This window comes from Rhea americana, unplaced genomic scaffold (assembly GCF_003343005.1).
Source record: "Rhea americana isolate MKP2758 unplaced genomic scaffold, rheAme1 scaffold_306, whole genome shotgun sequence".
In the NCBI taxonomy this organism is placed as follows: Eukaryota; Metazoa; Chordata; class Aves; order Rheiformes; family Rheidae; genus Rhea; species Rhea americana.
The window spans coordinates 276,845-292,282 of record NW_028186431.1 but is presented as its reverse complement, the minus strand read 5'-3'; the positions used below and the strand labels follow the sequence as shown (position 1 = coordinate 292,282).

Below are 15,438 nucleotides of genomic sequence, written 5' to 3'. Positions count from 1 at the left end.
GGCCACTGCCTACTGGAGCTGACAGATCGGGAGCTTGGCTGGTTTTGCCATGTGCTGCTCGTCATGTCCATTTGAACACATTCATCTGTTGCTGGCTTCACCCTGTGCTGCATCTCTCACAGCTACATCATGGGGATATACTCTGCCACCATCCTCTTTTCCTTCGCCAGTCATTTCTATGCTGTAGTCTGGCAAAGCTGATTTTTCTCCAGCATGGATTTTCCGCCAAGGTTTCTTTGCATCTCTGTTGGGCTCCCCTCCTCTGTTCCCTTCCTACTGCTTCTGAATTTCTGACCCCTTATGTGAATCACCACTAGCCTTCTTGGTGGCTGGTTGTTTCTCTATTTGATTTTCTGCCTTAGTGAAGGATAAACGGTAACCATTTTTATCTCAGTGGTGTAATTAGGCTAGAAACTTCCCACCACAGAGAAGTGTTATAGCAGAACACAGAAAGTTCAGGATGCACTTGTCAACAGAGGAGTGAAAATGTAGAGAAATCAAAAAATTAGAGATACTGTATCTAAATGGAGCTCTGCAGAAGTGCACTCTTATTTCTTTTTTTGAATACTGTGCAAGAGACCAGAATTCAGTTGGTGCAACTTGACAATATAAACTAAGAAAACTGCAAAGCAAATAAAATCAATGGAAAGGAACATTAATCAGAGTGGCACATTGGATACTGACTGCAAGTTGGGTGGATGAGAGAGAAGCTGGGGGAATGGTATAATTTAGCGTCTGCATATCCTTAGTGAGAAAATTACAAGAAACTGGATAAAAAAAAGAAAAAAAGAGTAAGAGTAACCTTACTGTGTGGTAAGTAAAGTAGACTTGGTAGTCCCATGTGTTTGGATTTGACACCAGCAGAGCAGAGAGATCTTAAATCCAAGGAGCCCTCCAGAAGCATTTTCAGCCTATGAAAAGTATCTTTTAGTAAAGCAGCAATCAAAAGCATAAAGAAATAACAGATCACCTTCCAGATTTTGCAAAAAAATGACTGCAAGTGATAAAATGTTAATGATGTAAAAGTTCATTCTGGATTAATAAACAGGATGAAAAATGCAAGAGCTCAAATATGAATACTCAGAGAGTCTGCAGTAACTCTATCAAGAGCAACAGTCATGTACATTGCTAATAAATAACTTCGCTTCCAAATGTGATTATAGCTGGAACAGGCATGGAGATAATTCACCTTCCAGCACACAGAAAGCATCAAACTACAAGGAAAAATATGTATTTATATTTTTGTGAAACAAATTTGTAAAAACAAGACTAAGGATATACACAGAATGCAAGGGGAAAATTTCTGACTGCTCTGGAGAAAACATGATCCTGGAAAATGGCCCGAACATGAAGTCACATACATACTTGGGCCAATGGAAGCTGTTTTGCCAGTGCTTACTCATTTTCTTTTCTCATCCCACTGTGCAGAAGAGCGTCTGAGAGGATAGACTGACATTTACCATGAAGCAAACCCCCAAAATGCAGTTTGTGAAGCTTGGAGGAGTCCCTGATGCAAAGACAAGACAGTAGCACGCAGGAAAGTAAATGCCAAGGGAGGGTTTGCCGAGTTACAAAGACTTCCCTGGTGTTACCAAGAGAACAAGTGAATTTGCTGCCAAATGAGCTGGTACTGTTCGAACATCATGTTTCACAGGCGATGTGCAAGGATGTTACAAGGATTGTCTTATACTTCAATTTGCAGCATTATAACTATTGCCTTCAAGTAAACTATATGAATGCCATGAGCACTAACCACAGTCACATAAGCTCTCTACTTATCTTTATTATCCCTACAGCAAAGCTGCTCAATGATTATTTCAAGTCTGGAAGAACTACTCATCAGTTCAGGAGCAGTAACTCAGCAGCATGGTGCAATATGGTAATACTGAGGTGCAGGTGGACTTTGACACCTCTAGCTGAGCATTATTACACCAAACTAGGATTTAAGGAAAATGTGTATGTAAGATTTCTAAATGCCTAAGCTTCCCACAACTTACAAACTAAAATCTGCCCACACCTACAAGCAGGAAGTCCTGTCAAGATCAAATTATTTCTTTAGAATAAACCRAACAGTAGGGAGCAAGTTACATCTGTTGACAGTAGATCCTTGCTTAAATAACGTAGACGTGGATGGGCATGTGTTTTAACAAAACTACAAATCTGCTTCCTACAAACACAGAACATGATCACAAATGTGTAAGAGGGTGAAACAGTCACTCTGCTGGGACTTGGCCTGCAAGACCCAACAGGAAACAGGCCACTGAGCAACTGGCAGCCACTGGAACAGGCTTTTTTAAAACAKAAAACTCACGCGCAAGATAATCTATCACTGCACAAAAAGATTTGTTCTCACTCAAACCGTGACAAAGAGAGAAATATAGTCCACTGAAATCTCTGTTTCAAGCAAAAGAAGGAAAAGAGTGAAATATATGTAAATTATGATATTCTACACTTCAAGGAATTATAAAATCAAAGTTAAATTAGCATTTGTAGGGTTGTTCAAATTTCACTGTGTCCGTGAGAAATGAAATATTGTCAAATCCTCGCAAAGGATGATGTTTTCCAGAAGAATTATTTTAAAGCTGCTATAAATTCCKTGTAGGTCACACAATCAAAATGCTCTGCTTAACATCATGATTGCAATGGGCACTGTGGTGTCGTGTTATAGAAAGTGTGACTTCCCCCGGGCACCTTCTCACTGAGTGAACGCAGAGAGKGAGGTGCAGAGAGCCGAGTGCTGAAAATGAAAGGGGAGTGTTTATGATGATCCAGGGATTGTAATGAGAAAAGGGAGGAAATGAGGAGAAAACAGATCCTGGAGGGGATTTTGAATCACTGATATCACAACTGTTGAGATCTTAGGTTTATCTTCGCAGTTTGTACTGCCTGAATTTTCAACATTGCAATATTCAAAATATTTTGAAATATTTTAATATTTCAAAATTTTTAATATTTCAAAATTTTCAATATTTCAATCTTCAGTGAAAATTAAAGATTTTTGTGCCTTGGTAAAGGCAGCATTTTTATGCTGCATTTATATACCTCAAACAGGATTTGCCGTCTGCCCCTTGTTTTCCTTTGCAAGGAGAAAGGATCTCCTGTAAAGTTTAAAGAGGAGCTGTGTGGCTGCATTCAGGAGTGTAGAGGTGTGGGGTTTTGCTAGGATTTGCAAGATAAGACTAGACCTTGTGACTGCGAAGCGTCTGAGCCTCTCTGTGCTGCTTTTAGTTAGGTGCGATGTCAGTGGTGGGAAGGGGCTGGCTTCTCCTCAGTTGACACAATCTTTGCTAAGGCTTGCACCACCTCTGACAGTGCATTTTCAAATTATGTTGGCATTCAGCAAAAGATCTTCTTCTACTAATCTTCTCTAACCAGCTTTCGTGGTTGAAAATTGCTTTCCAGKTACACATTTAGATGGTGTGGGTTCCTTAGTGGCCCTCTAAGAAGACCCYCAGGTTGGCTGATACAGCTTTGCTCTTTGTGCCGTCCATGAACATTTTAGGAGACACTRAAAGTGGCTTGGAGTGCATTAGTTTTGCTATAAAATGTTTATTAMATTTTTAAAAATAATTGATGATATACTTATAAAATACTTACTCATTCTGGCAGATCATTCAAAAGGAAGAGAGAGAAAAAAGATGATGTGAAACAGAAAATAGCTAGTTAAAATTCATCAAATTGTTTTCCTGATAAGTTTATGATAAACTGTTACTATGTGATGCTTTGTCTTAACAATTGTCCTGAAGAATTCCCCTGCACACAGAGGAAGGTTGAGTTACTCCTTATTAGATCATCTTCATATAGCGTCCACATTACTCAGTCCCTGGAGTGCTCTTGGTATTTGCAAAATTACTTTAAAGAAGTTAAATATGAATACTTCAAATTAGGCTATTTTAAAATAGTCCTTTGAGGAGCAGCTGCAAAATCAGTGACTGAARAGAAAATAAGGGTTAAATGTAGCTATTTCACCTCGTCGTTAGCTGGTACCTATATTAGCTGCCATAGTGATTCTTGGCCTCAATTTCTAATTCTGTTCCAGGTGAATTTAAGATGCGCTGACTCCATGCTGTTGCCRTATCTTGGTTAGGGGGCTGAGGTGTGAATGACATGTTTTCCTCTTGGCAGAGTTGTGTTTTATCTTTCAACAAATTCAGARTCTTGCTGAGAAAACAGCAAATTCTGGGGAAATCCGAGCAGATACCTCACTTCTCYGTTGTTATGTTATTTAAAGATAACTTTGCTTTTTGATAGCCATGTATTTATCTAGATATTATATCCTTGTTCATAGACAGATAAATGTGCACCATCACTGAAAGATCCTTCATGGAGAATGAYGTTGGACAACTCTGTTCCAAGTTTGTGGCTTACTCGATATTTATAGCGTTAGCCACATAACCAACCAACAYGCTGCCAAATTTCCTCATTAAACAACCTAACTGAGCTTTATTAGTATAATTAATTAGCACTGTTGCGGGAAGAAAGGAATGCAACGACCTAGCAGAAGTTTCTTAGCAGGCTGCCTTTGGTTTTTATGTAGGGTGACAGAGGACAGTGGTGTGGGATGCGTCAGAAATCCCTTCTCCTTCCTCTCCTCCCCAAGTCTAAATTCAAAGGTTTAGCTTTAAACTGTGGTAGTATCAAGGGAAAAGGCTACAAGTTGTAACTAGTTTTCCTGAGGTTCAGGGATAAAGATTTTGTCCATACTGATTCCTTTGTCATTCTCRGGGGATATTTTTCTCTGAAAACTATCCCATATGTGCTGTGCAGCTAATGATTGCTGTGTTTTTTAGTAGAGATGATAGACCAATCCAACATACTTAACATTTTATGATATTCAGAATGTAAAGTTAATTGCAGTTACTGCTCTCTGTCTATGTGTTAAGGTAACGGYTAAAATATTTGATATATTTTCATAGGTAATTTATTTAGCTTGCATTTAATATACAAGATTGATTTCAATTTTTATCAATAAAATTGTGTTACCAAAAAAGCACAAAGGAGCTTTTATGTGAAATGTATGTCTAGATTTGTGCCAACTTAAACTTCAAGTGTGATTTTTAAACGGAACTAGTTAGAATACTGCAAACTTATTATTTACACTTGCGTGACTTAGTTCAATTTAGCTTAAATCACCAAGCAGTTAAATGTGAAGAAGAGTACTGACAGAGAGGGTTGTATAGATTTAAATAAGCAAATTTTACTCATATTTGTTATGTTGAATCCAGGATGCTTTTTTGACTTAAGCCATGCTTTAACAGTGACTTTGATTCACTTCCCTACATAAAATCTTGTAACTCAAGTGATATATAAAATTAAAAAAGAAATCAAAGGTTAGTGTCTGCGAGCAGTCATATGTTGAAGCAATGCACATCTTGAGGAGTGAAGGGTTTGCAAACAGATTTCTCTTAGGGAAGAACAGCAATTGACACCCAATTAGTGTTAAAGCATATTCCTAAGGCTCTATGACTTCCGAGCAAATTACAGTTGTCGTTGCRGATTTATGAAGTGTGCTGAACCGTGATGCATTTATTCTCGGAGAAGTTGTTCAGACGTGGAAGTATACAGCAAGCACTGCAAGTGCTAGTTATCTGTATTTCTGTAGTACCTGTGCTTCAGTAAAACGTATTTGTAAAGTAAACACAAGGTCGATTGAATGCATTTTTACTGATTCTTTCTACTCATTGARAACCTGGAAATGGCTCATTGAGCTTGAATCAAAGTGTGGTACACCATTCCCTCACCTCCCTGCCATTTCTGGGTTCTCTTTTTTTTTTGCTATAAGTTGGCAGAGAGACAGCAGTTTATGCATGGGCAAAATAACATGGGAGAAAGTTTTCTGCTGCATAGTAACGATGGTTCACTTTACTCAAAAGGAATAACACCACAAGCTTTCTTTAATATCATCGCAGTAATGTTGAATGAGCYGGTTGTGGTTGGGTGGTCACTTTGCTGTCCATTTCTGAGTATGGCTTCTTCTCACTAGAGTGGGAGATGTCAGAGGGGCTCAGTGCAGCGGGATGGTGCTTAGGTGAACCCTAATCCCAGCTGGAACCTTCCAGCTTCTTTACTCCTGCTTTATTTGTATATGCCTCAAACCGAATAGCACCAGCCAAGAGCTTCATTATCAGCCACTGGTTTCAGCAACATTAAGCAAGAGGAGGAGAGATGTTATTTGCCAATACACATGAGCAGATGCTGGTTGCTCTCTTAGCTTGTTTAAGGAAACCCTGTGCTTGAACGTGGATCAAGATGCATAATTATACATCAGAAAAGCATTACCTGTGTCACAACCTCCCTAAACTCCTGACCTCACATGCTTTAGCAAATGCAGGGTCCATTGTAGCAGCAGCCCTGCCGCTCGCAAGGACCTGAGGTCTTCCCTGGGTACGTGCCGTGCCGAGACATCTCCCCATGCACGACAGCCTTGCTGCAGCTGCACAGAGTAGCATCATCCTGGTGCAAGGCTGCAGCACATGCGTGGGCATCCTAGCTGGCGCGGGGAGGCACTGGGCAGGCTGCATCCCCTCCCAACCCAAGGTGCAGGGCTGGCATCGGGCCAGGACAGGGAAGGAGTCTCGTGCGAATTAGATGACTTTGTTCATACTCTTGATTCGAGACCTTCACATCACATAATAGTGATGCTTTTCTGAACTGGAACGAGGGACTGCTTACGTATGAAGTAATTAAATTGTTCCATTCATGAAAATCACCCTTACTGTAAATTTATAGTATTTGTCATATATCCAGGAATAGCAAATATGATCACTGAAATAAAGACCGAATGAAGAACAAAAGGAGTGACAGTATTTGAGAAATTTAAATTTCTGATGACAGTAATTTGAAGTGTGTCTGCTTGTGTCCATTGATTTTTAAAAAATCTTCAAGATTATAGGTTAATAAGAAAAATTTAATGTTTTCAGAATTTTTTTTTCATGCTCACTGCTCAAGAAAGGCGGTGAAAATCATTTTCCATGACTGAGAGCCATATGAGATAAATGACATTTTAATATTCTTTCTCTTTTTTACCAGTTTTGAAAACCTTGCTTTGTCTCTCCTGTAGTTGATATAGAATGTATGTAAAGGGCRAGGAGGTTAAGGTACCTTCAGCCATAAGGAAGAGGAAAGTCATAAAGTAAATGTGATAGCAGGAAGTCCAAAAGGAAGCTCTTACAAACCTAGTGGCAGTTAACTCTACGTATTGCAAATAAGGAATTTAAATGTATATAAAGCCTCATAAAGTACAGTTTGTAAAAAATGTGAATACATTCACATCATCTGTCACTTCTTTGCTCACCATGGATAATGAAAGAATTTGCTGTGTGGTGGAAGTTTTTTGCTTTGTTCCATTCTTTTAATTTTATTATTTTACAGATAATAATATTATACTACTATTATTATATAATATATATGTATTAATACTGGTGTAAATTTTATTTCATTTTCTTAATGAGTTTGACTGTTTCCTCTTTGCAGGAACCTCATCCTTCTGGAATAAGCCCTGAAAGAGGTCCACAAGCAGGTGGAACCACACTTACCATCACTGGTACAAACCTGGCAACGGGTTCCAAGAAGGATGTTCATGTTTTAGTCGGCAGCGAACCTTGCAATGTGTACGTATGAAATGCTGAGAACTTAACAATAAGGTTGTATCCTAACCAAGCACCAACCAAGTGCTGGCCTTTCRGAATTACACAAATGTGTTGTATGTCTCGTAGTGACTCACCACATGCAGTGTGGCTCTGCACGTAACATTTAGACAAACTCGCTCGGGAGCTCCAACTGGAAGAAGCAGCTGCAGAAACAGCCAAAGTGGAAGAACTCAGATATTGAAACAATTTTCCAGTTTCAGCTTTCTCTGCTTGACTGACTGTTCCAAAATCGCCCATACTTTCCCACAGCATCTTCTCAGTGGTTCCATATAAAATTTAATCTTGTAGTATCCCTTGACTTGTTCCTCTCTTTTCTTCATATTAATTGCTCCCCTTCTCCCCCAACCGAGAGGAATAACATGAAGTGTGCTGACATCTTGTTGCTGTGTGTGTGCACTATTCCTTTCCATATCCTGTATCTTTTTTGTTAAGACTTTAACAAAATCTGGAGAAAGTATTGTCTCCTCTTGTAATTACTTTGTAATTACCTAGCAAAATAGGGCTCATTCTTGTTGGTTCTGGGRTACCACAGTAATAAATATGAATTACAATAATGTTAGTAACTGAAGATATTTCCTCTTTTCTTTCTTCTCTGATTTAGCACTGAATTTGGAGACAAGATAGTTTGCRTTACAGGACCTAATAGCAAGGTTGAAGATGTTGATGTAAGAGTCCACTATGGGGACACAGCAAGTAACATACCAGGGAAATTTTCATATAGAGAGAATCCTACTGTCACCAAGTTCCTGCCAGTAAATAGCTTCAGCAGGTAATGAAATRTTTGCCGTAACTTCATTTGTGATTARGTTAAAATATATGTAACAGGTTTTCTTCCATATAGAACTGTTTAAAATAAGAGCTGTTGTACTCTATTTGTACACAAATTTAGATRCATAGATTTTGAATCATTCTAAACCACAGCTGACATTTGCAAGTATTCTGTTTATCCCCAAACATTAATCTCCACTTCAAAGCTAAATTTTGACATCATAAAAAATAATGATCTTCTTTTAAATGAAGATGTCTTAAAGAGAAAAATTTGAAGCGTTTAAGTATGATGTCAAACCACGTGATCTTTTTATTACATACACATTCTTATTCTGTGGTGTAAGGGAGAGATCATCTTCTGCAAATAATATAAAARTCTCAGAAAGGTTTCTAATAGTTCTCCTCTTCAGCTTTTACTAAGTAARATGGAATTAGAGATAGTAAGTTATGGCTTACCATCTTTTCCTCCCATGAGAAAAAGTTCGTTTAGGAAATCAAGATCAGAATTCAGTAAGGCCTTTAAAAGGTATGCTCTGTCCTACACCCCTACTCCCTTCATGTCCCAGCTGGTATGTGTTCGCTGAAAACACTGTTCCTYCTGGAAAAAAACTCTAATGCTAATTGTGAAACCAAAGAAATATGTGCCACTGTTACATTTGTAGCAAAATGGCAAATCATCTGTTTAAATGTCCTCTTAACATGCCTCTGATTTTGAGAGTAATTCCACAATGGATACAGGGACAAACTTGTGACCTTTACTTACGTTGGGCTCTACTGTTCCCTAATATTCCAGTCTTTCTGCCCACTGCGAAGCAGTTGACATTTTCGTATTCTGGAATACGAAAAGGAGATCAAGATGCTTCCTTTCTTTTTCAGTAAAAGGAATTTGTAGGWGCACAACCTTAAAAATAGGAGTTTAAAATTAAAATTGGCTATGACTTCTATTGGAGAAATTGGTTCCTGCCTCCTTGAATATGGTGGGGTCACTTATGTTGAAAAGAATTTGGATTTTGTTTGCTTCTGATTTTGATTTACTGGTTTTTTGTTTTGTTTTGTTTTTTGTTTTTTGTTTCTTTTTTTGTGGAGGTTGGGGATTTCCTTTGTAGACTTCCTTAGAAGAAGGAATAGTGGTTTACCCCAGGGGATTTAAAAGACTTTTTTTCTTCTTCTTCCTCTTCTTCTTCCTCTTCTTCTTCTTAACTGGACCTTACCTTAATGGTTTCCTTTGAGGATTACTATCCCTCTAAATCCAGGTTACTTAGGTATCTTCACCTTTCACTGGCAATTTGCATACATTCTTTTTCTATGTGAATTCACTCTGTTAAAAATAGTAATTTGCGAAGGAAAGTGAACAGAGAAGCCAGGTCCCTAAAAACTTTCACCTTTATCTGTGTGTGTGTTAGGTGAAGAGATTTCAAAACRTAAAAAAAAGATCAGAGAAATGTAAGTACATAGAAAGAGGCATCATCGTCCCAGATACTGAGAGAGATTTGTACTTTTTTTATACTACTAGCTGAAAACTAGTTTAACGCTCACATTGCTGTGTTTAAATGCTGTGGTTATAGATAGTTTTAATAGACATTTTTTGTGTAGATCTAATTATCATATAGGCATTCCATTACTATTTTCAGTGGAATTATAGTGGTGCAGGATAAAGTAGTCTGTAGCTGTASCATTTTGCCAATGACTTGATTTCTTTTTTAATTCTGACTTTCAGTGGAGGGAGAAATATTACAGTAACTGGAACTGGATTTGACATCATCCAGAGATTCTCACTGGTGGTTTATGCAGAGCGTCCGGAAGCAGGGAAACAACATCTCAAAAGGGTAATTTTCTTTTTTTTCCCCAAAAAGGCATCACAATGGATACATAAAATACAGTCTGTTCAAAAAAATACATTTAATTTTGCCCACTTGACTTCACTGGGCTTGGAGTAGAACAATATTTGAATAGACTTCTGGCTCTATTTCTAACTATATAAAAAGCTTACTCYTGCCATCTGTACTTATATTTACTAGTACCTTGTAACTCTGTGCTTAAAAAATGTTCAATGTGAATAAGAATGGAAGCTCTGAATGGTAAGCTGAATATATTTCAGAATTGGAAAGTAGTATTATTTGTTTTTCTCTCTCTCTTTCTCCTTCCTCTTCAAGGTTTAGAGATTTGCCTGAAACAGGGCCCAAATGCAGACAGTCCTGAGTACTTTGCTTTGCACAGTCAGAGCCTTTTATTTTCTCACACCTCAAAGAACAAAATCTTTCCCTTTTCTTTCCTGCAATATGCTTCAGGCATATTGCACTTACAGCATGTGCACAATTATGAGTTGTAAAAAATAAAATAAACCCTTTTTGCATCTCTTGTTAAGGAGAACTGACATTTCCAACAGAGCTGAATTTCTCACTTTTCTAATGAAGATCACAATTTAGTATAACAACTGAGAAGTTGAARTGATCTTCCAGAAAGAAGATGTTTTAAATTATGGAGCATTTTTAAATCTAACTCTTTAATTCAGGACTTCCTTGTGATCTGATTTAAAAAAAATAATAATTAATACATGGAATTGGTAACATGTATATTTTTTGTATGTATGTATGAGTCAGCTTTTAGATTATGCCAAAGCCTGCTGGATTAGGCTCCRTTAAAACCCTATTCTTTTAAACAGTTTAAGAAGGAAAACTGCATACGTTTCACATGCTATAAACTGCAACATATGATTCTTCTATATCCTGCTTGCCTTAAACCTCAGGATGATCTCAAAGTCTATTTAGCATTCTTGGCAGTGTTTATCAACGTTTCTTCCCACCCCTCCTTATGTGTGCTTAGCATCTCCCAAACATGTTAGCTTAAGTCTATATTATATATTGTGCATAGACTTAACAATACTCTTGGTTAAGTCTAACAACTTTTTTTTTCCAATCTTTTTTTTACTCACATTTACCTATGATATCAAAAATGTGGAGGAGAAACTATCAAATTACACTTGCTTTCTCAAAATCAAAAACTGAGGTGMTGGTGTAGGAAATTTTAAAAGTTCCTGTTAGTGTTGTTGGCTGCAATTGGCTTTGCTGAGTGACTGAAGGACTTTCTAGGATTTGTGTTATTTGGAAGAGGGGAGGCAAGGGTATTAACAAAGTTATTAACTTYAGTTGTTGATTGACAGTTGGTAAATTTTATTCAGACATAAGTACTTATATTGAATTTATGCAAGGTGTTTTATAGTGTCAATAGAAAAGAATTCACCTGAGATACTTAATGGTACAGAAGACAGTCTCAATTAAAGCTACCATGTTAACCACTTAATCTTAGAGCAATTTAATAATATTAGYCCAGTGTGGTCCAGAGCTAGAAAATTTGAAGGCAGATGGAAGTGGAGCTGTAGCATAAGCTTTTKGGGGGAGCAGGTGCTAGAACACAATCAATATTTTTTTCTCATCAACAAATTGCTGTTTCATTTTCCTTTCAGAAAGCATCTCTTACTGTCTTTGTTATTTTTACTCTATGGAAAGGACATAACTCACGGTGTTTTTATTTCTACAGTCTAAAGTTGTGAACAGTTATGTAAGGGAACCAGTCAAGCTCTAAAATATGCATTCTTCTTGTCTTGTTTCTTACAGTTTGATGGAAAACTTGTTACAAATCTCAGTGCAACCACAGTGGTTTTCTCTTCCCCGCCAATACTGGAAGATCCAGAAAACTATAATATTACCACTGTTATTCTAATGGATCATTATCATTTGGTTGTAAAAAATGAGAGCCACTCCTTTGCATATGTTGCAGACCCAACCTTTGAAAACTTCACAGATGGCATCAAAAAACAAGTCAACAAACTTATTCATGCAAAGGTAAACTTTTTAAGCAATGACGGTTGCCCATTATGTCCTTAAATCTTGTACAGATTATTTCCTGTCTTTTTCAAAAACCTTAATCTAYGACAAATAGCTGTTTAGTTCCATACCCAAAATGCTTGCTGGAGCCCATTACCCTTGCTAGATGCTGAACACTGTTAGATACCCTTTTYCCCCCTTTCCTCTTCTCTTTCTTTTGTGCCCTCTTCTGCTGAGCCTGAAATTTGGAAATTACTTCTCTCTGCARTCTCCCCAAAGATTGAGGGACTTGGATTGGTTTCTTTTCTTTCTTACACTAAGGAGAAAAGGAGAAGAAAGGGCAGTGGCATATTTCCCTTCCCCTATGGTCTTCTGTATACCACCAGGCAAATCCCGTCTGCTCCAGATGATCCAAACGAAGTTTGTAACTCCTGACTTCTTGTCTCCCAAGACTTTGTGATGATGACTTAGTCTTGTATTTTCTGTCTAGGGCAGTAATCTGAATAAAGCCATGACGATAGATGAGGCCCAGGCTTTTGTGGGTGATGAACCTTGCAACATAAAAACTCTGACTGAGAAGGATTTATATTGCGAGCCGCCAGAAGTACAACCTCAACCCAAGAAAAGGCAGAAGAGAGATACTATCAATAACCTTCCTGAATTCATTGTACGTTACTTTTCAAAATAATGTACTATCTATTTAAGTGACACTGATGCAGTAGGTTCCTAACTGAAATAATTTGTTCTTTAATGATGTTAGATCATTGTGCAGAAACTTCTTGCACAGTTCTTTCTTTCTGCGGATTCTGYCTGCTGTCTAGAAGACTTTACACATAAAAAGCTTCTAATTGCTTTCTACCTTTGTTACATAGGAATGTATAATTGTAGCAAGACAGGCTGGGGATTTTTCTTCCTCTGTAAAATAGAGTAAAATTATTTCTTGAAACATAGTGCTAGTCACTTAAATTCAGCATAAAATATGCAGAAATGGTTCCTTTGTTTGGTAGATTRAGCTAGAAATTCACTGGATTGCAAGGATAAGTAAGAAATTAGAACACAACTGAGAAATGAACCACTGTCTATTTTTGCTTTTTGAGACAAATGTCTGTGCTTATCTGCTCAGGTGAAATTTGGCCTCCGAGAATGGATCCTAGGAAGGGTGGAATATGATACGCGTGTGAGTGACATCCCACTGAATCTGATTTTGCCACTCGTACTTATTCCTATGATAGCTATCATCATCGTTTCTATAATCTGTTACAGGTAAGAAGCTCCTTTAATTAGATGCTTTTGCTRTCCTGAAGTTTTGAAGGTGATACTTAATTGTTGTACCCCAGTCTACGAAAAGAAAGCATCTSTATTATTTTTATGTACTGTAGAGTTAAGGAAAGCTGCTACAGCTSGAAATGTGTATGGGCACCAATTTATCCCTCTCTCACACACCAAATTCCTTSATGTCAGTCAGCCCAGTCTGCCCTTTATACATAAGCACAAACAACTGGTCCGAGGCTTTCCAAGCACACAGTTGCACACATATGAGTTGCACACATATGTTCCTGAAATTGCATCTAAGGTGCCTCTTGTGATCACTAGTTCTGCATACATCTCTATAAGCRTTTAAACTGCCTTAGTCAGTACCATAGATTCAAGCTGGATGRATTTCTCTAAGTGGTCATTTTGGTCTTTCCAACTGGGATAAGTGTTATTCACACGCAAATCTCATGATTAATGGTGAAATTCATGCTTCACAAAGAACCAGAACAATGTCTGTACTTCACYTAAGACCTACTTAGGCCAATTTTAAGGTTAGTAATACATACGCCTCGTACTGGTCCTCAGCATGAGATGGATTCCACTCTATTGCTGCATGTCAGTATAGCTGAAGTAATGCTTAAGTGTGTTATACAGCAGTGACCTTTTTTTGGATCTTSTCAACCTGTTCTGTCCAGTCGTAGGTATGCTCCATTGATACCTCGTAGCTAGAGTGGAGCATGCTGCAAACAATCTTTGTTCAGTATATACAAATTACATTTTTTTACTTAGTATATGATCATATTCTTAACTATTGCTTATTGGATTTTAAGTCAATGACTCATATGTGCTTTAAAGCAGTAGGTTTAGGGTGGTGCCAGGTTGATTTACATTAAATGAAACTTTGGTCTGTGGTTGTTGTTCGTCTCCTCCATTTTCTCTCTGCAGCTAGTGTTTTAAAAGAAATCAAGAACAAGAAATTGTCCTCTCATGATTCCTTTTGCTTCTCATTTAGAGCTATTGCAAACAATTTGCTTTTGCAGTTTATAATTTTTCTAAATCTTACCTCTATTTCGCAAAGACGTCAGAGCCAACAAGCAGAACGTGAATATGAAAAAATCAAGTCGCAACTAGAAGGCCTGGAGGAGAGTGTCAGGGATCGGTGCAAAAAGGAATTCACAGGTATGACTGATGTTTGTATTTTATGGGTCCTCTTGAGAAATCGTGAGATGGATTGGAGCAACTGTGCTATCTTGCTAAAGCTGTCTTCTGGAAATCATTAGTAGATCTAACTACTTTTAATTACAGATATCAACATCATATAAAATATTTTGCTGACTATTGTATGTGAAAGCCATAAATAAAATAAAACAGGGAGTTGAAGGYTGTTTAAGGAAATGGCTAGTTTTAGTGCAAAGGAAGCACAGGAGTTAGTCAGCAACTGGTAAAGAGAAACTAGTTGAGAATGAGGTTATTTATAGCTGTTGATATGAGTGGCCATCGATAGAGGAAAGAAGTTTTATAATAACTAACTCTGCACTTAGTATTTAGCATAATGACAGTATGTGCCAGGCAAGTACATTAAAAACTGTTTTCAGAGCTGCAAAATGTATTTACAGCAATCARCATACAAAGGGATAATTTGGCAAGCTTGCAGGAAAGAAATAACGTGGTGCCCTATTTATCATGAAAACCTTAAGCTTGATTTGAGGAGCTAGCTAATTGTTCTGGGTAAACATAGAGACATCAACCCAGGGAAGACAGTGGGGGGAGTGAAGGCTCAGCATTTCTACAATGTTGCTTAAATTAGGCATCTGAGTTTGCAAATATTGGCCTAAATGATTACCATGAGATGTTACCTCATTATCTGAAATGTACTTACTGTTGGGTCTTGTTGAAATAATGCCTATTAGAAAAAACACATTTTATTTCTAAAAAAAAATAGA

At 37.6% G+C, this 15,438-nt stretch overlaps 1 protein-coding gene across 2 annotated transcripts in view; it reads left to right on the top strand.

The window, feature by feature from the left end:
* Positions 1 to 15,438, top strand: part of PLXNB2 (plexin B2) — a 256,257-nt gene that overhangs the window by 213,809 nt on the left and 27,010 nt on the right. For both annotated transcript variants that reach the window (XM_085309906.1, XM_085309907.1), the window contains 7 exons: positions 7,474 to 7,610; positions 8,251 to 8,418; positions 10,135 to 10,243; positions 12,032 to 12,259; positions 12,732 to 12,908; positions 13,365 to 13,504; positions 14,574 to 14,674. In XM_085309906.1, coding sequence (XP_085166032.1) covers positions 7,474 to 7,610; positions 8,251 to 8,418; positions 10,135 to 10,243; positions 12,032 to 12,259; positions 12,732 to 12,908; positions 13,365 to 13,504; positions 14,574 to 14,674 — 1,060 coding nt within the window. The remainder of the gene's footprint in view (positions 1 to 7,473; positions 7,611 to 8,250; positions 8,419 to 10,134; positions 10,244 to 12,031; positions 12,260 to 12,731; positions 12,909 to 13,364; positions 13,505 to 14,573; positions 14,675 to 15,438) is intronic.